This window comes from Macaca fascicularis, chromosome X, assembly GCF_037993035.2.
Source record: "Macaca fascicularis isolate 582-1 chromosome X, T2T-MFA8v1.1".
NCBI classification, from domain to species: domain Eukaryota; kingdom Metazoa; phylum Chordata; class Mammalia; order Primates; family Cercopithecidae; genus Macaca; species Macaca fascicularis.
The window spans coordinates 79,852,797-79,876,905 of NC_088395.1; the positions used below are offsets into that span (position 1 = coordinate 79,852,797).

Consider the following 24,109-nt stretch of genomic DNA (forward strand, 5'->3'; position numbering starts at 1 on the left):
AGAATGATTTTCAATTTTTTCTTTAGAATATTTTAAAAAATGCTTTTAGTTGATAATGTATTGTCTGCATAAAGATGAATGTTTAAAACAAATAGAAACAAAAAATCTCAAATTATAAGTAATTTAATATCAAGTCTCAAAAACTGTACAGGTATCCAGGTACACTCACAATATCTGCGTAGTTTATGAGGGTAAATTGGTACTATCTTTATCAATGGTCACTTACTAAAGAAGGAAAAAAAAAGATTTTAAGCCTCCCAATCTTTTCATCCTTCAATTATACTATGAACGTTTGTTCAGGAAATAAACATGAATGTAATGTTTGTGCACTGTGATCCTGTTGGCAGCTTTGGCTTGTGTAAGAAAACAAAATGAAACAACCCAGATGTCCAACAATTACTTAAAACAAATATATCCCTATATCTATATCTAATATGTACATATATCTATCACTCTATCCAGCCCAATCACACATTAGAGCACTAAACATCCATGAAAACTATTTTAGAAGAATATTTAATGACATGAAAGTTCAAGAATATCTATAAATCTATGTCTATAATATATATTTATGTGTGAAAAAGCAGATATTGAAACAGTATATACAATAATTTCACATATATATCACATAAAAATACGGGGCAGATACAGATGAAAATGTTTCAGGAATGTATAAGTAATCATCAGAAACGATTACGGGTGACATTAATTTTTCTCTGTTAACTTGTCTGCTTCGTGATTATTTTTTTTTTCCAGCAATGACGCTGAATTACTTTTCTGACAAAAGGGAAAAGGACAGGAAGTGGGCACAGAGGAAGGGGGTATTAAACAGTGTTGGATTGCAGCAGAACCACCGAAGACAGCGAAATACCCTTTGCAGCCCAACAAGCTGGCCAAGACACACACACAGACACACACACGCACGCACACACACAGGCACACACGCACACATGCACACACACATACCATCAATTACGGTGACCAGGAGACTATGCAGGGGAAACGGGCATACTCTTTACTAGCTGCGCTGGCCGGCACGAGTGCAAATCGGTACAATGCTTATGAAGGGGGCCTTTTGGCAACACACAGGAAAAGTCTTTAAAATGTCTCTATGTGGATCTTGCAAGTCCACAGTTAAGGAGACCACCCCACCGGGATGCTGGCAAAGATTTGGCTTGACAAGGAAGGATTCACTCATCAAAGCACAGAGCACACAATGTTGGTCTTAAACACAGGGAAAGAACTAGGCACCACCTGAATGTCCAACAACGTGGGAATGATTACAGAAATGTTAAGGTCCACGGATACACTGGAGCACTCTGCAGGCACTGAAGATGACGTTTCATAAGCCTGTTGATAACATGGAAAGAAGTTCAATGGGTTGATTTTTGTTTGGTTTTAGTTGCTGAAAAGCAGGTTAAGAAACACCACATACATGAACCATTCTATAACAGTGTGTTAAAAGGGAAGGCGGGGTGGGAGTGAGCAAAGGAGAGAGAGGGAGAGAAGAGAGCCTGGAAAAGCAGCACACCAAAAAGGTAAAAGTGGTTCTCTCTGGGGAGTAGGACCAGGGGAGCAATTACTCTCTTGTTTCTTCCCTCATCTAACATCCTTCTCCTTTCTGATGTTTCTACCATGAAATGGTATCACCTGTGCAGTAAACAAAGAGAGAATGAAAATGCTTTTTAAACCAAACCACAGGGAGAAGAGGCAGCCTTTAACCTACAAATGGCACAGATTAGTAAGATTATTCACAACGCCCTTGGTAGGGGTGGGCGGGGGAGAGGAAAGGAAGGAGAGGAGAGGTGGCGAGAGAAAATAGGAAGGGGGGAGCAGAGAGGGGGAGAGAGAGAGAGACCTGCACTCCCAATACAATAAATACACTGCTGGTGGGTTGGCGGGGGAGGGCTGGGGGTGGGGGGTTGTAAACCGGGTGTGAACCAAGGTTTGGCTCTGCTGGCTGGCTAGCTCCTGGGATGTCTTCATCGCAAGGTGGCCTCCTCGTCGGTGTCTTCCTCGAAATCCTTGACGTCAGCACTAGTGGACTGCCTGGCCCAGGCTCCCCTTTCGGCCTCTCGTTCTTTATGCGACTTGAATCTCCCGACGAAAATTTTGCGGTAGTTCAGGAACATGCCATTCATCACGTCGATGGCCCGCTCCGCGGATTCCTGCTTTTGGAAGTGCACGAACCCGTAGCCCTTGGGTCCCTTTTCGTCACAGGCCACTTTGCAGGAAAGGATGTTGCCGAACGCCGAGAAGATGTTGTACAGCGCCTTGTTGTCGATGGTCTTGCCCAGGTTCTTGATGAAGACGTTGCCCACCCCGCTCTTGCGGAGCGACGGGTCCCTCTGGGACCACATGATGCGCACTGGCCTGCCCTTTATGACATCAAAGTTCAGGGTCTCCAGGGCCCGCTTGGCGTCCACCGGTTGCTGGTAGTTGACATATGCGTAGCCCAATGAGCGGCGGGTGATCTTGTCCCTGCAGATGCGGATGGAGAGGATGGGCCCAGCTGGACTGAATTTCTCGTACAGCATTGCCTCGGTCACCTCAGGGTGCAGGTCGCCCACGTACAGGGAGGCCATCGGAAAATCTGGGTTCCCCTCACAGCCCCCGCGGGTCTCAGCATCCGCATCTGCATCGGCGGCGGCCGCCGCAGACGCCACAGCGGCCGCCACCCCCTCATTCGCATCCGCATCCGCATCCGCCTCCCCCAAGGGGGTCCCTGCAGCCTCCGCTGCGGCGGCGGCTTCGGCCGCGCTGCCCTCCGCCACCGCCACCGCCGATGCCGCCCGGGCGGCCTCCGCCTCCCCAGGGGTGGCCTCGGATGCTGCCTCCTCTATTGAGGCCTCGGCCTCCACCTCAGCCTCCACCTCTGCTTCCGCCTCCGCCACGGAGGCCTCCGCCACGGCCTCTGCCACGGTCGCCGCCGCAGCCTCCGCCGCCGCCGCCGCCGCCGCCGCCGCAGCCGCTGCCGCCACCGCCGCCGCCACTGTCGCTGCTGTCGCCACGGTCGCCGCTGCTGCCGGGCCGCTGCCGCGACCTCCCTTCCCACGAGCTGGGGGACGGAGAGGCGGGGGAGGGCAGGAGGGCCGGTGGGTGCCGGAATCCAGACCCGATGCGCAAGCGGGAGCTGGCGCAGGGGAACCGAACTGGCGAGTTCAAGTCACCTGGGATGGCAGGTGTTGCCAGGAGCGCGCCGGTGCGAGTCGCAGCAGCCTGCAGCCAGCTGCTGTTGCCGCCGCCGCTCGGTCGTGGGCTAGCGCGCAGGGTGCGGGGCGCGGGCGGGCAGGCAGCGTGTGGTGGGGGGCGGGGGGTGTTGGCGTCTGTCGTCCGGGCAGCTGGGAAGGCTTCTGTCTCTTTGGTTCCCCCTGTGGCTGCTGCGGGGCCGCGGGGCCGCGGGGCCGCGGGGCCGCGGGGCCGCGGGGCCGCGGGGCCGCGGGGCCGCGGGGCCGCGGGGCCGCGGGGCCGCGGGGCCGCGGGGCCGCGGGGCCGCGGGGCCGCGGGGCCGCGGGGCCGCGGGGCCGCGGGGCCGCGGGCGGTGGGAGAGGACGCCAGCAGTAGAGGGAGCGGGGGGCGGGAGCGGGGGCGGGAGTGCTCAGCCCCTCGGGTCGCCTGGATATTTATGAAAAGGGCGCCAGGGAAAGGGCTGCGCTGTAGACCGAAGGGATAAGGGTTCGATTCGGAAGGGAGCGTTATTTGTATCCCCTCTCTCCACATAGTGGAACGTTTAAATGATTAAATCAAGTACCTTGCAGGAGAGGCTGGGGTGGCCTTGAGGATACACTCAAGGCCTCAGGACATGCAGTCTGGAAGTGGTGGAATCAAGAGCACCCTGTCCCTAGTACTGTCCTCAATGATAAGGTGAGGAAAGCCAAACCCAGGGCTGAGAACAGGGCCTGGTCCAGAGCCAGGCACTTGTTTATTCTTGGCTCTGCTCTCAAGGCGCTGAGGTTCCCAACCTGGACCAAGAAGTACATATTCAGGTTCAAAAGATAAACCAAAACAAAACCTGAGCTCTCTCTCTAGAATGAAGTGCCTGGTCCCAGATCACCAGCTAATATTTATGGAAAGCTTATCAGGTACTTGGTACAGGGGGCTAAGGGGCCCACAATGTGTTAAGTGAGCAGGGAGTGTCGATGTGTTGGAAGTGTGGAGCAGGGTGAGAAGAGGTGAGCAGTGTGTGTGCGGTGAGCAGAGAGGCCACACAGAGCCAGATGCTGGGCGTATAGACAAGGGAGCCACCATGAGAGCTGAGTGTAACAGAAGCTACAGTCCCGCTTCCTCCAGAAAGGAGAACCAACCCCTAACTCTTCTTGGTAGCAATTAAGTGAGGCTGCACCAAAGACAGAACCCCCGAGGTGGGCTCTGAAACATGAGGAGCAGTCCACCATGTCAAGGCAGGAAGGAAGGCATTCTGGCCATGCCTAATAATCTGGCAGGGCCAGAGCTCATGGTCTCCAAGAGTACATGGTAGCAGACAGGGCTGGAAGGTGTGGGACCCTGAGAGTCAAGCTAAGGTGCTTCTACTGTATACCCAAGGTCACAGGGACCACTCAGCGTGTTCAAGGAGGGAAGCAGTATGATCAGAACTTTAGAATGAGTACAAATTAAACATCAATGTGCATGTATAAGTGCACATTTACACGTACACGCACGTACAAAACCAAGACAGGGCTGACAGAACACAAGGAAGAAAGTCAGATGTGACCAATTCAAAAAGAGTCTGAACAATCCTTCCCTCTGTCCCTTTTCATTCCATAAATAGGGGTCTCACATTTACCGTGAGCCAGTGGGGCCAGATATTTAAAAAGAGAAAACCCTAGTGCCTTCCCTCAGGATGCCTGCACTCTGCTAAAGCTCAGCCTGCCCCCACAGAAAACAGAAGTGTCAGCAGAGGACTGTAAGTGCTATGTGATTGGACTATGGTGGCCATGGAATTTCACCTGCCCGGCACATATTCTCTCATCCTCTCCTCCTCTGCCTTGTTTGGGTAAGTAAAGCCGTGTTCTGTGGTTGCAGTGATGGCTGGATCTTGTCCGTCATACATGATAGAACAACCGTGAACCTGAGGAAGTGACTGAGTCACTGTGGGGTGCGAGGCAGTGAGAACTCTTCATCGCTGGCTGGAAAGCATCCCAAGGTGGCTGAGAAGCAGATACACAGACATGTACCTCTCCAGCTTGCAAAGTCCAGCTCTCTGCCTGTAGGCAGGGCTAGAGCCAGCAAAGGCAAGGGACAGAGACCTAGGAAAAGCCTGCTGTACAGCGCATGCCTGACCAAGGTGATCACTGTCACTGCTGTTAAGAGCCATCTCCTGGGGGTCTAGGTTGCTTGCAGGCAGGGAACAGATGAAGCTGTGCCTCGCCATTTCCAGGTTAGTGTCCAAGAGGGACCTGAGAAGGCAGAGGCCAAGGGGGAAGCCATGCTCGCAGAGGGGTAGGGGATGTGGCGAGGATGAGAAGAGCTTCTCGGCCCATTGTTAGGAAACAGAAATGACAAGGAAGACCAAGTCGAGGACCAGGACTCAACAAGATCTCCTTCTCTGGTGTTGGTTTCCAGTACACAGAGCCAACCGAAATCAGTGAAACAGCAGGAGAAGGAAGTTCAGGGAAGTCATGCAATGGCTAGCAAATCCCCAAACCTGAAAACAATTCCTAGGATCCTGAAGCTCTAGCAACAGGAACAGGGCTACCAAAGAGACAAGGACACAGCTGGGACTGCTCCCCAAGTCCTTTCTCAGGGGCTTCCATGGAGTCGAGTTTCCACCTCCCTTTTGTTTTTTGTTTTTAAAGTTGCTTTGTGGTCAGTTTCTGCCACCTGCAAATGGAATGTGTTCTGACCATTACACACTGTGACGGGGCAAAAATAAAGAACCCTGTGGAGCCTCAACAGAGGGAGGGGAAGTTTCCTTTCCTGTGGGAGGAAGTGCTGCTGATTTTATTTATTCAGTGATTCAAGAAATATTCCTGGAGGGTCTTCTATGTACCGAGTATTCTGCCAGCCAGACTGTCCCTGCACTCAGGGAGCTCATTTTCTAGTGGGGAGACAGACAATGGACAGATGAGGGAATATGAAAACAGTTAAAGGTTGCTGTGAATGTTCTCGGGCATATAAACAAGGTGATTTGGTACATATTGCCTAGAACCCCAGAAAAGTGGCAAAACGGGAGACACGAAGCTCAGGGAAGGCCTTTCTGAGGACAATGATGAGCCGCCAGTCTTTCAAGGAACCAAGGGGGAAACCTGCCCAGCAGAGGGAACAGCAATTCCCCTGGCCCTGTGGCAGAAAAGAGAGGGTACTGGGGGTGGGAGTGGGGGCAGAAAGGGTGCCAATGTTGCATGGAGCCCAGTGTGAGCGGGGATAGAGGAAAGAAAGGGAGGAAGGTGCAGTGGTGGGTGGTGCCATGATGAAGAGTCTGGTTCTTCTTCAGAGGGCTCAGGAGAGCCAGAGAAAGGATTGAAGCAGGTAGTAGCATAATCTAATGCTTATTGAGTGGTTTCTCTCTAGCCCTTCTGTGTGGGCAATATCACAAGTGGGCAGGGCACAAAGGAAAGCAGGGAGACCAGTTAGGAGGCTCTTGCAGTAGTCCAGTCCAGAGAGAGCAGGGGCTTGTCCCAGACTGGAAGCCTCAATGTGGAGACTAGTGCATGGATTCACATGGTGTTTTGGAAGTGGGAGAGACAGCACTTGCGAGTGGATTAGAGGCAACCAGGGAACAAACTTAAGAAATGAACGATTACTACGAGAGTGTTTTCTTGGACATCCTCATCAGAGGTCTATGTACGGTCATAGGAAAGACAGAGAGTGGGCATGGTAGATTTGGAGAAGGCAGAAAGATAGATGGGTGTGTGTGTCAAGAACTCCTATTTGCACAGGCTTAGTTACTGAAGTCTGCTTGTCATCCATAGAGGCTGGAGAAGCAGAATTGTTGAGACAACAGGACACAGTTAGGGTTTAAAGTCACAAAACTGAATAGGATCACCCAGAGAGAGTATAGCCAGGAGAAGAAGGTACAGGGCTACTCCCTGAGATACTCTGACATTTAGAAGTTGGGTGGGGAACACAAGCCAGCAAAGGAGATTCAGAAGGACTGGACAGTGAACAGGACTCCTCTCTAAGGCCTTGCATGTCCAAACGTGTCTAAACTTCTCGCCAAGGCTTTTCATCACCAGCCTCAATGTCCTCATTGAGACTCTGCTCTCATGCTCCTAGCTGTACAATGCATGGGAGTTGGTTTAAAATGGGACAACAACAACTTTGTGTGCTTGGGTTTGGACTTCGCCTGCTGATAATTTCTCAGTGGAGCTTTCAAAAGAGAGAGAGGTTCAGATGCAGAGAACTTCAAAGAGTGGGGTAGGCACTGCTCTGCTATTTCATGTGGCCCATCTCCCTTTTCCTTTCAGGAGGGAGAAATCAGAAGGAGTGGGAATGCAGTTCAGAGAGCAGAGGAGAAGAGAAGAAAAGAAGGAAGAAGGAAGAGGACTGGGGGTGGGTGTGGGGGAGGACACCAATGGGAAGAGGGACAGATCAACTCTACACACAAAAGTAAATCAAAACACCAAAAACAGGGGTCTATGTAAGGAAGCCTCTTCCCATGAATTGCTCGTTGCATAGCTGCAGGGAGGGTGTTTGGGGGCATAGAGAATGAAAACACCTGTATTTTGGTGTAGGGAAATTGTTTCTGTCAATTCGCACCGTCCACACGCCACCTCCCACCCCAACCCCACCACTACCAAATTCCTCTAAATAAAAATAATTATGAGATACAGGCCAACAAAAACCGTCAGCCTTAGGCTGTTATTTAGGGAGAATTGGAAAGCGTTTGGATATGCCCCTGTTGTTTAATAAATGACAACAATGATTACTAAGTTGTCCTGAGTCAATACAACAAATTTAGCAAACGGTCCTTTGGGTCCTTATAAAGTGAAGACAGATTTGTATATGGGGCAGGGATGGAATGGTAGTGAGTCCTGGAGAGATAAGAACCCCAGGACATGATGAAATATGTATGTGTTTATCACAGAAACATTCATATTGGGCAAATTAGGGCACAGAGCAAGTATGCATCAGTTGAGGAATGACTGATACATTGGCAGTGCAGCCATTCTGAGGATTATTATACAACCATTAACAAGTATGAGTTATATCTATATGAGCAGATTTAAGGGGATTTCCAGAATGTGCTACTACCAGGCGAGAAAAGCAGGTTTGTTTTCGTCATTTTGGTGCAAACAAAAGGAGATGGGCCTTGGAGCCAGATTGGCTGGTAAGCTGAATTTCAGAGCAAAACACTTAACCACTCTTGAGCCTCTGTGTGTGCTCAGAGTTTGAATTTCAGAAACCTTAATTAAGCATCTTACAAATTTCCTTTGTAACAAGTAGTTTTGCCCCAGCTCTGCTTAGAAACCGAGCCAAAGGGCTGTATTGACTGATGGTTTTTACACAGCATTCCAGATATTTTTCTCTCTGAGAACCAATTCACCTTCTAACACACGCTTAAAGCTTTAACTCATGCCCTTCTTTGTTATAATTTTAGGCAATTCACAGAACTGATTTTATAACAATATACCTACAGATACACCCCAGGCCGTGACTTAATAGTTGTGCTTACTTTGGTCAAGGTACTTTAACCCCCTTTTTTTCCATCTTGGCTTTGGAGTCCTCATCTGTAGAAAGGGATATTTATAAGGATAACAAGTGATAATGTATGGTAAATGTTTTTCACAGTGCCTGACATGCATTCAATGCCCAATACAAAAGACTCCTTATTAATCTTATTGCCCTCTGTCCTGGGGATGTGCTTGTTCAGCTGGTTTTTGAAGGTCCAGTGTCTTGTCTTTCTGGTGCTCCAGGCAGCCTGAAATTTTCTCTCTAACCAGGAGCAAAGTGTCAGTACAGAGGGAGTCTGATCCTCTGGGTTCTCTGGCCTGAACTCGCGTAGCTCACACTCTCATTGAGCTTTTCCGTGCTAGTCCCAACCACAGGACCTTTTTATGATCCACTTACTTATTTTCTGGAGGCCCAGGGTCTTGCACATTAATTAACACATGAAAGCATGGCATTTTCTGTACTCAAGGAAACCACCCAGAAGATTTAATAACATGATCTCAACAAAAATGGGATATTGAGATGGGAGAGAATTTTCTGTCAACTGCTATTCATCCTTTTGAGCAACATCTTGGGGGCCATTTGAGAGGTAATTTACTGTAAGGTAATATACTCCTTCAGCTTCTTTGCTCCAGGCTACCGAACACACTTTGATGTCTCCATGATGTCTCTGGAACAATATTACCAATATTCACCATTGTGATGGGATGCATTCATGGATTACTGAAGCGTGAGTTGGCTGATATCCAGTATCGTGAGCTGCTGATCAATTTTAGGTTTTCACTTTGTTTAATACATGTAAAATGAAATCTCCTTCGATGTGGTAAAATCTTGCTAATGTCAAGGTGATTAACCTTGGAGCTTCCTCCCATACAGATCATCTTTTTAGAACTGTCTCCAAATAATTGTTCTTAATTTAAATACACACACACACACACACACACACACACACACACACACACACACATATATATATATGCATGGTAAATATAATAGGGATGATCAGAAAGTACAAAAGAGCTTATGATAAAAAGCAAAGATTCAAGGTCCCATCATTTCCTGCTCTCCAACTGTGCTTCCCAGAGTAGACCACTTTAACAATTTCTGTTTGCAGTGTTCTGACCATTACCTCCTTATATCTAAAGAAAATGCCTAATCTGCTAATTCAATAATTCACCAACTTCAGACATCATCAAGTGACCATCCTCTACCAGAGAGGAGGATTTAACTCACTCACACTATCTTCAATCTGCCCTCTCTTTCTTTCTGGCAATTTTTATATCTTTTGATCTTTAGTTCTTCTGTTGGTGACTCTAGTAACTTTAAGTGATATGCTTAACTCTCAGTTTCTAGCATACACCTTCGTCAGTTTCCCATAAAATAAGGATATTAGCACCCCTCCCCTTCCCTTAGCCTCTCCTCCATCTTTCTATATCCTGTTTTCCAAACAGACTGCTGTTCATTGACATCCACTTCTGAAACCTTAATTGAATTTTTTGGGCTTTGAAAAGCAACACAAGCCTTTTCAAATGAATCTCTTCGTTCACCTTTTAATGAATCTCTAATAATGTTGGCCACAAGGGCCACATTTCTTCACATTTTAAGGTGGGCCACTAGAGGGCGGTTAATCCTGATGAAAGTTAAATTAAAAAAAAAAAATCCAAAATTAATTAATGCAGACAGGAGGAGTAAGTGCAAGAGATCTTTTGTATGACACAGAAACTATATTTAGTAACACTGTATTGTGTACTTAAAAATTGGGGAAAGTAGATTTTAAATATTTTCATCTCAAAATATATGTGAAGTAATGAATATTTTAATTTGTTTGATTTACTTTCCCCAATCTATACATATATCTAAATTTCATATTGTTCATTACATATATATATTTGATTATAACATCAGTTACTTAATTTTTTAAAATAAAATCAATTAATGTAACCCATCACCTCAGCAGGCTAAAGAAGAAAAATCACATGACTATATCAGTAGATGAGGAAAAAGTGTTTGACAAAATCCAGCTCTCATTCATTAGCAAAACCCCAAATAATCAAGACATAGAGGATAACTTCCTCATCTTGGTAAATAGTTTCTTCAATAAAATACAGCTAACATTATACTCAATGGTTGGAAATTTGAAGCTAGCCTTCTAATAGCAGAAACAAGGCTAAGAATGTCCCCTCTCACCACTGCTTTCTACATTTTACTGGACGTCTTAGATAATTATATAAGACAATAAAAATATAAGTATATATATTGAGAAGGAATAAATGCAATTGTCTTTGTTCACAAATGACAAGGTCTATGTAAAAGAAATCCCAAAGAGTCAACAAAAAATACCTTCTGGAACTAATAAATGGTTATAACAAGGTTTAAGAATACAAGGTTAATGGCCAGGCATTGTGGCTCACACCTGTAACCCTAGCACTTTGGGAGGCCAAGGCGGGCAGATTACCTGAAGTCAGCAGTTCAAGTCCAACCTGGCCAATATGGTGAAACCCCGTCTCTCTAAAAATACAAAAAATCAGCCGAGTACAGTGGCCTGCACCTGTAATCCCAACTACCCGGGAGGCTGAGGCAGGAGAATCGCTTGAACCTGGGAGGCGGAGGTTGCCATGAGCTGAGATCACGCCACTGTACTCCAGCCTGGGCAGCAGAGTGAAACTTCGACTCAATAACAATTAAAAATATATATACAAGGTTAATATGAAAAATGTCAGCTGTTTTCCTATATACAAGAAATGAAGTGGAATTTTAATCTGCAGATGAATTTGGAGGGTAGTGGCATCTTAACATCTTAAGTCTGCCAATCTATTAACATGTAATGTTCTTCCATTTATCTTCTTTAATGTCTTTCAACAATGTTTTGTAGTTATCAGATCATAGGTTTGGCACTTATTTTGCTAAATATATTGGTAAGTATTTTTTTGTGATATTATTATAAATAGAATTGTTTATAATAAATATTATAAACAATTATATATTTGTTTGCTATTCTGTGATGCTATTATAAATATAATTGTTTTAATTTCCTTTTTGCATTGCTTATTGCCATTATCGAAAAATAAAATTGATGTTTGTGCATTAAAAAGACAAAATACCATTTACATTAGCATACTCAAAAAATGAAATACATAGGTATAAATATAACAAAATATATACAAGACCTATATTAGGAAAGCTACAAAACTATGATGAAAGAAAGCAATGAATAACAACTAAATGAATATGCTGTTTCTTTAATTTTATGTGTATTGTTGAGTTGCCTACCCTGTCTTACCTGACCAAGACCCCTAAACCTAACTTCTTTCTGGGTCAGGGCTCTCCTAGAGAGTATCTATCTTGGTAGGAATAAACTGGACACAGATCAGACAGGAGCCACATGATGTCTACCAGTGAAAACAAGTTTTCTGTGAGAGGGAAATCTGGTCATGGTTCAGACCCTTAGGAATTAGGCCATTCACCAGGATAAAGAAGTATCCTGTAAAAGATATATTGTAAACATTCATGACCAAATACCTTGAAGCCCTGACTGGAAGGGCTAGAGTTTTTAGCCATCCTCCTGAGGGAGATCTCAAAACCAAATTAAAAAGAGGAAAATAAAATGTCAAAGCTAGTTAAAGAATCCCACCAGAGAAAAAAATAGACTACTACTACCTTATTACTATTGATTTTAAAATTCTCAACAAAATGCTAGCAACCCAAATGCAACAATACATTAAAATAATTATAAACCAGGAACAAGTGGGATTTATCTAAGGAATACCAGAATGGTTCAACATATGAAAATCAATCAATGTAATACACTTTATTAATAGAATGAAGAAAAAATGGCGCAGCCTTATCTCAATACATGCAGAAAATCATTTAATTGACAAAAGTTAGCCCTCTTCTACAATTAGAAAACCACTCAGCTAACTAGGAATAGCAGAAAAATCTCTGATATGATAAAGGGCATTTATGAAAAACCATCAGCTAACATACTCAGTGGTGAAAACCTGGAAGCTGTTTCCTAAGATCAGAAACAAGACGAGGATGCTCGCTTTCGTCACTTCTTGTGTGTCTTTTTTTTTTTCATATGAATATATATTTTTTTATTATTATTATACTTTAAGTTGTAGGGTACATGTGCATAACGTGCAGGTTTTTTACATATGTATACTTGTGCCATATTGGTGTGCTGCACCCATCAACTCGTCATTTACATCAGGTATAACTCCCAATGAAATCCCTCCCCCCTCCCCCCTCCCCATGATAGGCCCCGGTGTGTGATGTTCCCCTTCCTGAGTCCAAGTGATCTCATTGTTCAGTTCCCACCTATGAGTGAGAACATGCGGTGTTTGGTTTTCTGTTCTTGTGATAGTTTGCTAAGAATGATGGTTTCCAGCTGCATCCATGTCCCTACAAAGGACACAAACTCATCCTTTTTGATGGCTGCATAGTATTCCATGGTGTATATGTGCCACATTTTCTTAATCCAATCTGTCACTGATGGACATTTGGGTTGATTCCAAGTCTTTGCTATTGTGAATAGTGCCACAATAAACATACGTGTGCATGTGTCTTTATAGCAGCATAATTTATAATCCTTTGGGTATATACCCAGTAATGGGATGGCTGGGTCATATGGTACATCTAGTTCTAGATCCTTGAGGAATCACCATACTGTTTTCCATAATGGTTGAACTAGTTTACAATCCCACCAACAGTGTAAAAGTGTTCCTATTTCTCCACATCGTCTCCAGCACCTGTTGTTTCCTGACTTTTTTTTTTTTTTTTTTTTTTTTTTTTTTTTTTTTTTTTGAGACGGAGTCTCACGCTGTTGCCCAGGCTGGAGTGCAGTGGCGCGATCTCGGCTCACTGCAAGCTCCGCCTCCCAGGTTCCCGCCATTCTCCTGCCTCAGCCTCCTGAGTAGCTGGGACTACAGGCGCCCGCCACCGCGCCCGGCTAATTTTTTGTATTTTTAGTAGAGACGGGGTTTCACTGTGGTCTCGATCTCCTGACCTTGTGATCCGCCTGCCTCGGCCTCCCAAAGTGCTGGGATTACAGGCTTGAGCCACCGCGCCCGGCCGTTTCCTGACTTTTTAATGATTGCCATTCTAACTGGTGTGAGATGGTATCTCATTGCGGTTTTGATTTGCATTTCTCTGATGGCCAGTGATGATGAGCATTTTTTCATGTGTCTGTTGGCTGTATGAATGTCTTCTTTTGAGAAATGTCTGTTCATATCCTTTGCCCACTTTTTGATGGGGTTGTTTGTTTTTTTCTTGTAAATTTGTTTGAGTTCTTTGTAGGTTCTGGATATTAGCCCTTTGTCACATGAGTAGATTGCAAAAATCTTCTCCCATTCTGTAGGTTGCCTGTTCACTCTGATGGTAGTTTCTTTTGCTGTGCAGAAGCTCTTTAGTTTAATGAGATCCCATTTGTCAATTTTGGCTTTTGCTGCCGTTGCTTTTGGTGTTTTAGACATGAAGTCTTTGCCCATGCCTATGTCCTGAATGGTACTACCTAGGTTTTCCTCTAGGATTTTTATGGTATTAGGTCTAACATTTAAGTCTCTAATCCATCTTGAATTAATTTTCGTATAAGGAGTAAGGAAAGGATCCAGTTTCAGCTTTCTACTTATGGCTAGCCAATTTTCCCAGCACCATTTATTAAATAGGGAATCCTTTCCCCATTTCTTGTTTTTGTCAGGTTTGTCAAAGATCACATGGCTGTAGATGTGTGGTATTATTTCTGAGGACTCTGTTCTGTTCCATTGGTCTATATCTCTGTTTTGGTACCAGTACCATGCTGTTTTGGTTACTGTAGCCTTGTAGTATAGTTTGAAGTCAGGTAGCGTGATGCCTCCAGCTTTGTTCTTTTGACTTAGGATTGTCTTGGAGATGCGGGCTCTTTTTTGGTTCCATATGAACTTTAAAGCAGTTTTTTCCAATTCTGTGAAGAAACTCATTGGTAGCTCGATGGGGATGGCATTGAATCTGCAGTATGGACTTCATGTCTAAAACACCAAAAGCAACAGCAGCAAAAGCCAAAATTGACAAATGGGATCTCATTAAACTAAAGAGCTGCTGCACAGCAAAAGAAACTACCATCAGAGTGAACAGGCAACCTACAGAATGGGAGAAGATTTTTGCAATCTACTCATGTGACAAAGGGCTAATATCCAGAACCTACAAAGAACTCAAACAAATTTACAAGAAAAAAACAAACAACCCCATCAAAAAGTGGGCAAAGGATATGAACAGACATTTCTCAAAAGAAGACATTCATACAGCCAACAGACACATGAAAAAATGCTCATCATCACTGGCCATCAGAGAAATGCAAATCAAAACCGCAATGAGATACCATCTCACACCAGTTAGAATGGCAATCATTAGAAAGTCAGGAAACAACAGGTGCTGGAGACGATGTGGAGAAATAGGAACGCTTTTACACTGTTGGTGGGATTGTAAACTAGTTCAACCATTATGGAAAACAGTATGGCGATTCCTCAAGGATCTAGAACTAGATGTACCATATGACCCAGCCATCCCATTACTGGGTATATACCCAAAGGATTATAAATTATGCTGCTATAAAGACACATGCACATGTATGTTTATTGCAGCACTATTCACAATAGCAAAGACTTGGAATCAACCCAAATGTCCATCAGTGACAGATTGGATTAAGAAACTGTGGCACATATACACCATGGAATACTATGCAGCCATAAAAAAGGATGAGTTTGTGTCCTTTGTAGGGTTTTGGATGCAGCTGGAATCCATCATTCTTAAGAAACTATCACAAGAACAGAAAACCAAACACCGCATGTTCTCACTCAGAGGTGGGAACTGAACAATGAGATCACTTGGACTCAGGAAGGGGAACATCACACACCGGGGCCTATCATGGGGAGGGGGGAGGGGGGAGGGATTTCATTGGGAGTTATACCTGATGTAAATGACGAGTTGATGGGTGCAGCACAGCAACATGGCACAAGTATACATATGTAACAAACCTGCACGTTATGCACATGTACCCTACACCTTAAAGTATAATAATAATAAATAAATTAAAAAAAAAAAGAAATTGAAAGTGGTCATTGAAGTCTCCAACTTCTTCACTGAGTTGTTTATTTTCAATTCTGTCAGATTTTGCTTTGCATATTTTTCAACTCTGTTGATATGTGCACATGGATTTAGAATTATTATGTCTTCTTGATATATTGAGCTCTTTGTCTTTATAAAATACATTTGACCCTTGAACAACATGGGTTTGAACTGCACTGGTATACTTATACGTAGATTTTCTTCCACCTCTGCCACATTGGAGACAAGACCAACCCCTCCTGTTCTTCCTACTCTTCAGACTACTCAACGTGAAGATGATAAGGATGAAGACTGCAGGGGCCTTTGAGAACAGTATGCTGAGAATAGATAGGGCTCAAGGACAGTATCTCCAATTGAACTTTTAATGAACTCCCGTAGGTGCCAAGAAGGCAGGCAGATAAGGAAGAGCATAGAAACAAAGAACTGAGTAGAAGGTTACATCTGGGAAAAGAAAGTTTGTTTTGCATTGCATTCTTTCTGCTGACGTGGGGTTTATGGAGTATAAATAAAGTGAGGCGGAGGCTCTGAGCGCGGCCGCCATGTTTGCTGTGTGTCTTTGTCTTTTGTGTGTTCTTTCATTCTCCACCACCCCCGGCACGGACCCCAACAAGTGGCGCAGCGAGCAGGGTCAGCACGGGTGAGTAGGGGAGAATGAGAAGGGGAACCCCCTAGGAGCGGGTAAGGCTCGGATGTTGTTAATGGGAACCTTCTTAAGCTTTCATTATGGGAAACCATCTCTCTGGCCTCAGAATATTTATGGCTGTTTCAAGGACTGTTGCTGTCTATGGGAGTAGAAGTGAAAGAAAAAGACTTTGAAGCGATTGTTTGCCCATGTTGAACAACATTGTTACTGGTTTCAGTATCAGACTAAAGTGCAGCTGAATCGGAAAAAATGGTTACAGGTAGTAAAAGCTCTGCTTAGAGCTCTCCAGTTAGGGGATATTATGCCTCTAAAATTGTGGACCTTGTGTAACTCTATCACTCAGACATTAGAGTTACTTGAGACTGATCCGGAGTGTGGTAATGTAGCCACAGGAGGAAAGGTATCTGAGGATTTGGAAAAATAAAATAAAATAAAATAAATCTGAAATGGAGCCCATTTGTGCCAGGGTAGCAAAAGGGGGAGAAGAGAAAAAGCCAGCTCTTCCTTCTTCTAAGGGAAATTCTGACATGCAGTGTATTATGGAAATGCTTCAACAAATATTACAGATACATTCTTCTAATTCACCTTTGTGAGCTTTCCCTGTTTCTTTTCCTTCTGCCCTGTTAAAAGAGGATTTTCCAGTGCCTCCAACCCCCTGGCTTCCTTATCTTTACCTTTGTTTGGCAAAGTTTTCTCAGTGCCTTGCCCGCCATTGGGGGAGGGAGAAAAGGAAAAGATTAAAAAAAAAAAAATTTAAGGAGCTGGATCTGTTTCCAATTATTTGTGCTTCTTTTGCTCCTAATGCTCAGTTTTCAAATGGTAGCAATAATGTCCAATTTAATGCCTTACAAATTAAATTTTTAAAAGAAATGAAAGCTGCCATTTCTAACTATGAACCCCTATCCTTGGTCTTCTTGATATTTTTTCATCAGAAAATTTCATAATTCATATAGACTGGAAGACTTTGGGGAAGGCTTTTCTTGATCGTTCTCAGTGGTTACAACTGCACAGCTGGTAAATGAACAAGGCGCATGTACAGGCTAGGAAAAATGTTATGTGTGATCCCCCTGGACCCACTGAGGAACAACTCACAGGCACGGGCCAATATACTACTCTTAATGCTCAGGCTGGTCTAGATGATGTTGCCCTTACTCAAATCAAGACTTTGTTTTTACGGGCCTAAAATAAGGTAGAGATAACAGGAAAATCTTCCCTTTCCTCTGTGAAGATTTTACAGGGCACAAATGAACAATATTCAGATTTCGTAGCCCGTCTTCAGGATGCTGTCTTGAAAATTGTGGGTGCTGACCTTGCTTCAAAAATTTTGTTACAAACGTTGTCTTTTAAAAATGCTTATGCTGACTGTCAAAAATTGTTAAAATCGTTAAAGGCCAATGGGGCCAATTTAGATAAATATATTAAAACTTGTGTTAGTGTTGGAGGGGCTATTTATAATGCTCAATTATTTGCTGGAGTTTTGTCTAAAGCCTTAAAAGGAAATAACAAACAAGGTGTTTGCTTTCAGTGTGGTAAACCTAGACATTTCAAAAAAGAATGCCATAAAAATTGAACACTTTTATCCCTCAAGGCAGAAAGCTGCCTTCAGAGGTGTACAAATGTTTTGGTAAAGGTCGACATTGGACAAATAAATGTCGTTTCAAAACTGATAAAAGTGGAAATTTACTGTCTCCTCTCCTGGGAAATGGGAGCCGGGGCCCACAGGCTTGGGGCCCCAACAATTTATGTCACCAGGTCTGAAAGTGTAGTTGGTTTGTCAGTCTTTACAAATGAGAAATATAAGAAAGGAAAAGAATGCACAAACTAACTAGGTTTCTTGTAATAAATCACTAAACTAGTCAAAGGACCAAAAAATACAAGATCAGCGTGACTCTGAAGGATGTGAGATTATGGTTCTGCACTTGTTACATTAAAGAGCTAAAATAAATAGACGTAATATTAACAATAATAACAGTAATAATAGCCATAGTATACTGAGTACTTACTATGTGTCCACTACTGTGAAAAAATCTTCACTTGCATTTAGTTCTTCCAACATCCCTTTAAGACTGACAAATTTTATAATTATTACCATTTTGTAGACAGGAAAACAGAGTTAAGACAGTTTTATAAATGTATCCAAGGTCATATAGCTATTATATTTTGAAAATATGACTTTCTGTCCCCAGAGCTTACATGCTTAACCCTTTCCTCTAGACTGCTCTATAAAGTACAAAAATGGTAGTCACCCTCCTTGGAATAATCAGAGGAAAGAAAAATCAATAACTAAGTAAAAGTTGTATCTCAGCACCAGATCCAATCCCAATTTCAAGTATGCATTTAGCCTTGGATAGCATCACTGTGTTTTGAAAACCAAAATCCGTTGAGTATTTTGTGGTCCACCATCTTTTACAAAGCAGATACTCTATTGAATAGTAAGCTACGAACTGAATTTCTGTACCTGTAATCACCTTATTTGTTTACAAATATTTGTTATTGACTGAATCTGCATACCATACCCAGTGAGCAATGGCCTACAACATCAAGGAATAAATTCAAGTCCTCCTTAAGGATCCCACACCTTACCCCAGTTTCTCAGCCTTATGCGGCAACTAAGCAGAGCGCCGCTGCTGACTTAGCTATTACTCAGCCTTATACTTTGTCTCCTAATAGAGGAGTATATAAATTAGCTATTAGAGTGTGTGGCCCTTTGCCAAAAGGACATGATGTTACTAATAAAATTCTTATTATGGTTCAAGTCTCACAATTTATATGCCTAGAGGCAGGGGAACGTATTCTCAATAGGGAGGGTTTGGTAGCACAGAAAAAACTGTTTTTTGGGAAACTTTAGTTTCTAATCAAAAGCCCTTATGTTCATTGCACATTAATGAAATAGTTTTTAAAGGGTTAATTGATACGGGGGTGAATATGTCTATTATTTGTTTAAATTAGTGGCCTATACAATAGGAAAAAAGACAAGTTTCAGTTATACTCACTGGCTTGGGTGCTGCTTCTGTGGTTTATCAAGACGTAGAACCTTTAACCTGTGTCGGTCCTAAAGGTCAACAAGGTCAAGTGTTTTTTTTATTTTTATATTGTTCCTATCAATATTAATTTTTGGGAACAAGATCTTTCACAACAATTTGCTGCTTTTTTAAACATTCCTCATATTTCCTCAGCTGCCAAAAATATGATGTTCAAATTGGGCTACAATCCTTTAAACTCATAGCCACCACTCCTATTTAGGTGAAACAGTGACCATTATTTAAAGAAATACTTAGGACTCTAAAAGAGTAAGTCAAAAAACAAATGGCCGAGAGGAATATAAAGCCACGTATTTCTGCATGGAATTCCCGTCTTTGTCTTGTCTTAAAACTATAAATGTTTACATTAAACCTAGGGAAAGTTTACAGCCTGGTCTTCCTAATCCTGCCCTTATCCCACAAAGTTAAAAATTAATGGTCATAGATCTCAAAAATTGTTTTTTCTCTATTCAGTTACAACCTCAAGATTGTAAAAAGTTTGTCTTTATTATTCCTAAATATAATAATGGACAACCCATTCAAAAATATCAGCAGAAGCTTCTTCCTCAGGGTATACTTAATATCCCTACTATATGTCAAAAATTCGTACATAGGACTTTAAATCCTGTAAAAAATCAGTTTCCAACTGTGTTAATTTATCATTGTATGGATCTTCTCTGTCCCTGTTTTTAATAATTCTCAGCCACTTTCTCGATATCAATGGAAAGTTTTATCTCAAGGTATGTTAAACAGCCCTACCTTGTGTCAAGAACTTGTCCTTTTGCATCATTACAAACTCAGCTTTCTTTCTATTCACTTAATATTGCCCCAGAAAAAATTCAACTGGATTTTCCTATTCAATATTTAGGTTATACCTTAGGAGCACAAAATATTCGACCCCAAAAAATTCAAAGTCGACGTGATCATTTCAAAATATTAAATGACTTTCAAACGATGCGTCCTGTTTTAGGAATATAACATCTTTTTTCTATTCTAGAAGGAGACAGTCACTTGGACAACTCACGCCATTTAACTCCTTTGGCTTTACAGGAACTCCAGCTTGTAGAAGAGCAACTTTAAAAGGCCCCTTCCTGATGTTCCCCTTTCCTTTTGTTTATTTCATACTTTACATTCTCCTACAGGAATGATTCATCAGACCAATCGGCCGCTAGAATGGATCTTTTTGTCCAATAAAACATCTAAACTCTTGGCAACTTATATCGATCGTTTAGCTGAACTGATCATCAAAGGACGGCATCACTGTCGACAACTTTGGGGAGGAGATCCTTCCTTAATTATCTCTCAATTCACTCATAGTCAGATCACTTATCTTCTTGCAACTTCTGATTCTTGGCAAGAAGCTTCATCAATCTTGAGTTACAGTTTATCCTTATCCCTCGGTGCAACAGGGAGAATTGTTTGCTATTCTCATGGTCTTACTTGATTTCCCTACTACTGGTTGTAACATTGTTAGTGATTCTCAATACACCGTTTATGTTACTACTTATATTTCTCAGGCCACTTTACCTCTTTGTGTGCTACTTCTCTTCAGAAATTCTTTTCTTTGTTATCCTTTACTTTGAGCCAATGTCGAGCTCCTTTATTCATCAATCATCTTCGTTCTCATTCTCAACTTTCTGGACCATTAGTTCATGGTAATACTCAGATTGGTTTGCTTCTAATCAGCCACCTACATGCTGCAGAACAAAAATATACTCTACATCACACTAATAGTTCTGACCTTCAACGATGGTTTCATTTAACTCATAAACAAGCTCGTTCTCTTATTCGAGCTTGTCCTTCCTGTGCTCCTTTGAGCATTCCATCCTTCCATCCTGGGGTTAATCCACGAGATGTCCCTTCTTTTGGACGATTAAAATGTTCATCATACCATTGATACCTTTTCTCATTTCTGTTATTACTCATCTCTTAGTTTGTTTCACCATCATGGGCATTCCTCTTATACTTAAAACTGATAATGCCCCTGCTTATGTCTCTCATAAATTACAAGTTTTCTTACAGCAATACAATATTCAACATATCACTAGTATCCCGGGCAACAGTCAAGGTCAAGCCATCATTAAGCGTGCAAATTTAACCTTAAAAACTCAACTGCTAAAACAAAAAGGGGGAAATGAGCCCCCCAAAAAACCAGATTTTTTTGAAGGTTAACCTTTCTACCTTAATTTTTTTGATTTTGAAGGTTCTTTTTACCTTAATTATTTTTTGAATCAGTGGAGACAATTGCAAGACTCCGCTGTCGTAACCCATCTTTCCTCACCTCCCTCGGTGATAGTCCCTGCTGACAATTTAAAGATTTGGTATCCTAATGAAGAAGGTAAGTATGTTCAAGGGCAAGTTCTAAAACAGGGACGGGGCTATGCTCTTGTCCTTACAGGGAGCGGACCTGAGTGGTTTCCTACAAGATGATTGAAACCCTGTTGAAAAGAAAACTGGATTCAGCATGCATTTCTTCCTTTGTTGGATGTGCCTTGGCGGGGGACTTATTTCCTTTAGTGAGGCTTTGTATGAATATTGCACTTATATTCCCTTTCCACCCTTGTATCAGGGAGTTGCCTGGGGAGAGGCGGAAATTAAGGTTTTCACCAATGACACTACTTGGATGCCATCCCCCTATATAGACAAGGACAATATAGAACGGGAAACGGGAATTATAAACAACACATACCAATTTGGAGTGGAAGAACTTCCAATATGCATGGGAAATAGTTCTCATTGTCTCCGAAAATCGCATGAAGCCTGGGTTGTTCGCTATAATCATAGTCATGTGGCTGCTAATACTGTTATTATAATCATACTGTATATAGTAATGAAACTATTCCTAGTTCTTTACCTTTTTGTCATATTCCAGAAGTTTCTCCTAATATTGAGGTGCTGGAGTGGCAACAATGTCGGGGAAATAAACCCCGGATTTTATTAGAATACAATGGGATGCAAATAACTGATTGAAGTGTGCACGGTGATTTTCAAACAAAATTTAGTCACATACCTTTGAAATGGCACCGGGTAAATAAAAGTATTGCTGCTAACAATAATGAGACCTTAGTATGGCGTGAAGGAGGCCTAAGTACAGAGTCATCTTTGGAAGTTGTTAGCTGCAGGCGATGCCATTAGCATTTTTGTGGGGAATATGCCCCTTAATCTTTCTAACCCGAATAACTCCTTTCATATTCAGTTATATCGAAATACCTTCTGATATATTATTGCTTGTGTCTGTAAGCCCTACCTATTATTAGCAGGGAATTTGACATGGGATAATGATATGGGGATTGTTCATTGTACAGATACGTGTACATTTTTGTCTTGCCTCAATCATTCATGGTGGCACAACTTTACTGAGGATATTTATATCCTCAGGGCTCGTAAGGAAATTTGGCTACCTGTTAACCTTACGTGACCATGGGGGGCATCACCTCTTGAGACTTATATTTGGACTTCTCTCCAGCGAACCCTCCGTGCCCTTGGACTTATAATTGCCTCGGTGATGAGCCTTGTCGCCATCGTCTCCACTGCGGCCGTAGCAGGGCTCGCTCTTCATCAAAGCATACAAAATGCTGAATTTGTGCAGCAATGGCAGGAACAATCTCACCAGTTATGGCTTCAACAACTAAACATTGATTCTCAACTTGCTGAAAGATTGGACAACATGGAACAAGCCTTGACATGGCTTGGAGATCAGCTCACTGTCCTCAGTACTCGGATAACATTACAATGTGATTGGAACTCCACTCAATTTTGTGTAACTCCTGTGCTTTTTAACATCTCTCAAAATTGGACTGTAATCCGAAAATTATTAATAGGCCATAAAAATATTAGTTTGGACATCCAAGAGCTCACTCAGAACATTTCCGAAGCATTTCGACAACAATTACATGTGTTGTCCGGAACTGTAACCCTTCAGGAGCTGGGTCAGCGCCTTGCTGCCTTTAACCCATGGACCCAGATGAAGACATGGATTTCTACAATCTCTGGAAGTATATTGCTTTGGGCACTCTGATTGGGTCTACTTCTTTTGGTGATTTGATGCTCCCTCCGTCGCCTCCAAAAACAAAAGAAAACACAAGAACAAATATGGGCTACCTTTTTAGGATTGAGGCAAAACAAAAAAAAAGGGGGGGAAATGCAGGGGCCTTTGAAAACAGTATGCTGAGAATAGATAGGGCTCAAGGACAGTATCTCCAATTGAACTTTTAATGAACTCCCGTAGGCGCCAAGAAGGCGGGCAGATAAGGAAGAGCATAGAAACAAAGAACTGAGTAGAAGGTTACATCTGGGAAAAGAAAGTTTGTTTTGCATTGCATTCTTTCTGCTGACGTGGGGTTTATGGAGTATAAATAAAGTGAGGCGGAGGCTCTGAGCGAGGCCGCCATGTTCTCTGTGTGTCTTTGTCTTTTGTGTGTTCTTTCATTCTCCACCACCCCCGGCACGGACCCCAACAGAAGACATTTATGATGATGATCCATTTTTATCTAATGAATAGTAAATATATTTTCTGTTCCTTTCTTAATAACATTTTCTTTTCTCTAGCTTACTTTACTGTAAGAATGTAGTATATAATACATATAACATAAAAATATGTGTAAATTGACTTTATGTTATCAGTAAGGCTTCTGGTCAACAGTAGGCTATTAAAAGTTAAATCTAGGGGAGTAAAAAGCTATACATGAATTTCTGACTGCCTGGTGAGTCAGTGCTTCTAACCCCTGTGTTGTTCAAA

General features: G+C 42.7%; 2 protein-coding genes and 1 long non-coding RNA gene across 3 annotated transcripts; 2 read left to right on the forward strand and 1 right to left on the reverse strand.

The window, feature by feature from the left end:
* Positions 1-500: 500 nt before the first annotated feature.
* Positions 501-3,275, reverse strand: LOC135969311 (polyadenylate-binding protein 1-like 2). Its single transcript, XM_065538712.2, has one exon. The coding sequence runs from the start codon at positions 2,583-2,585 to the stop codon at positions 1,983-1,985; it is 603 nt and encodes a 200-aa protein (XP_065394784.1). The 5' UTR covers positions 2,586-3,275; the 3' UTR covers positions 501-1,982.
* Positions 3,276-4,097: 822 nt separating this feature from the next.
* LOC141409386 (uncharacterized) lies at positions 4,098-7,864 on the forward strand. Its single transcript, XR_012429872.1, has 2 exons — positions 4,098-4,993; positions 7,407-7,864. It is a non-coding gene; the product is annotated as an uncharacterized lncRNA (long non-coding RNA).
* An 8,413-nt stretch (positions 7,865-16,277) lies between these two features.
* LOC135969355 (endogenous retrovirus group K member 18 Env polyprotein-like) lies at positions 16,278-23,772 on the forward strand. The gene is made up of 2 exons (XM_074029218.1): positions 16,278-16,345; positions 22,838-23,772. The coding sequence occupies exon 2, from the start codon at positions 22,877-22,879 to the stop codon at positions 23,387-23,389; it is 513 nt and encodes a 170-aa protein (XP_073885319.1). The 5' UTR covers positions 16,278-16,345; positions 22,838-22,876; the 3' UTR covers positions 23,390-23,772.
* The last annotated feature ends 337 nt before the right edge of the window (positions 23,773-24,109 follow it).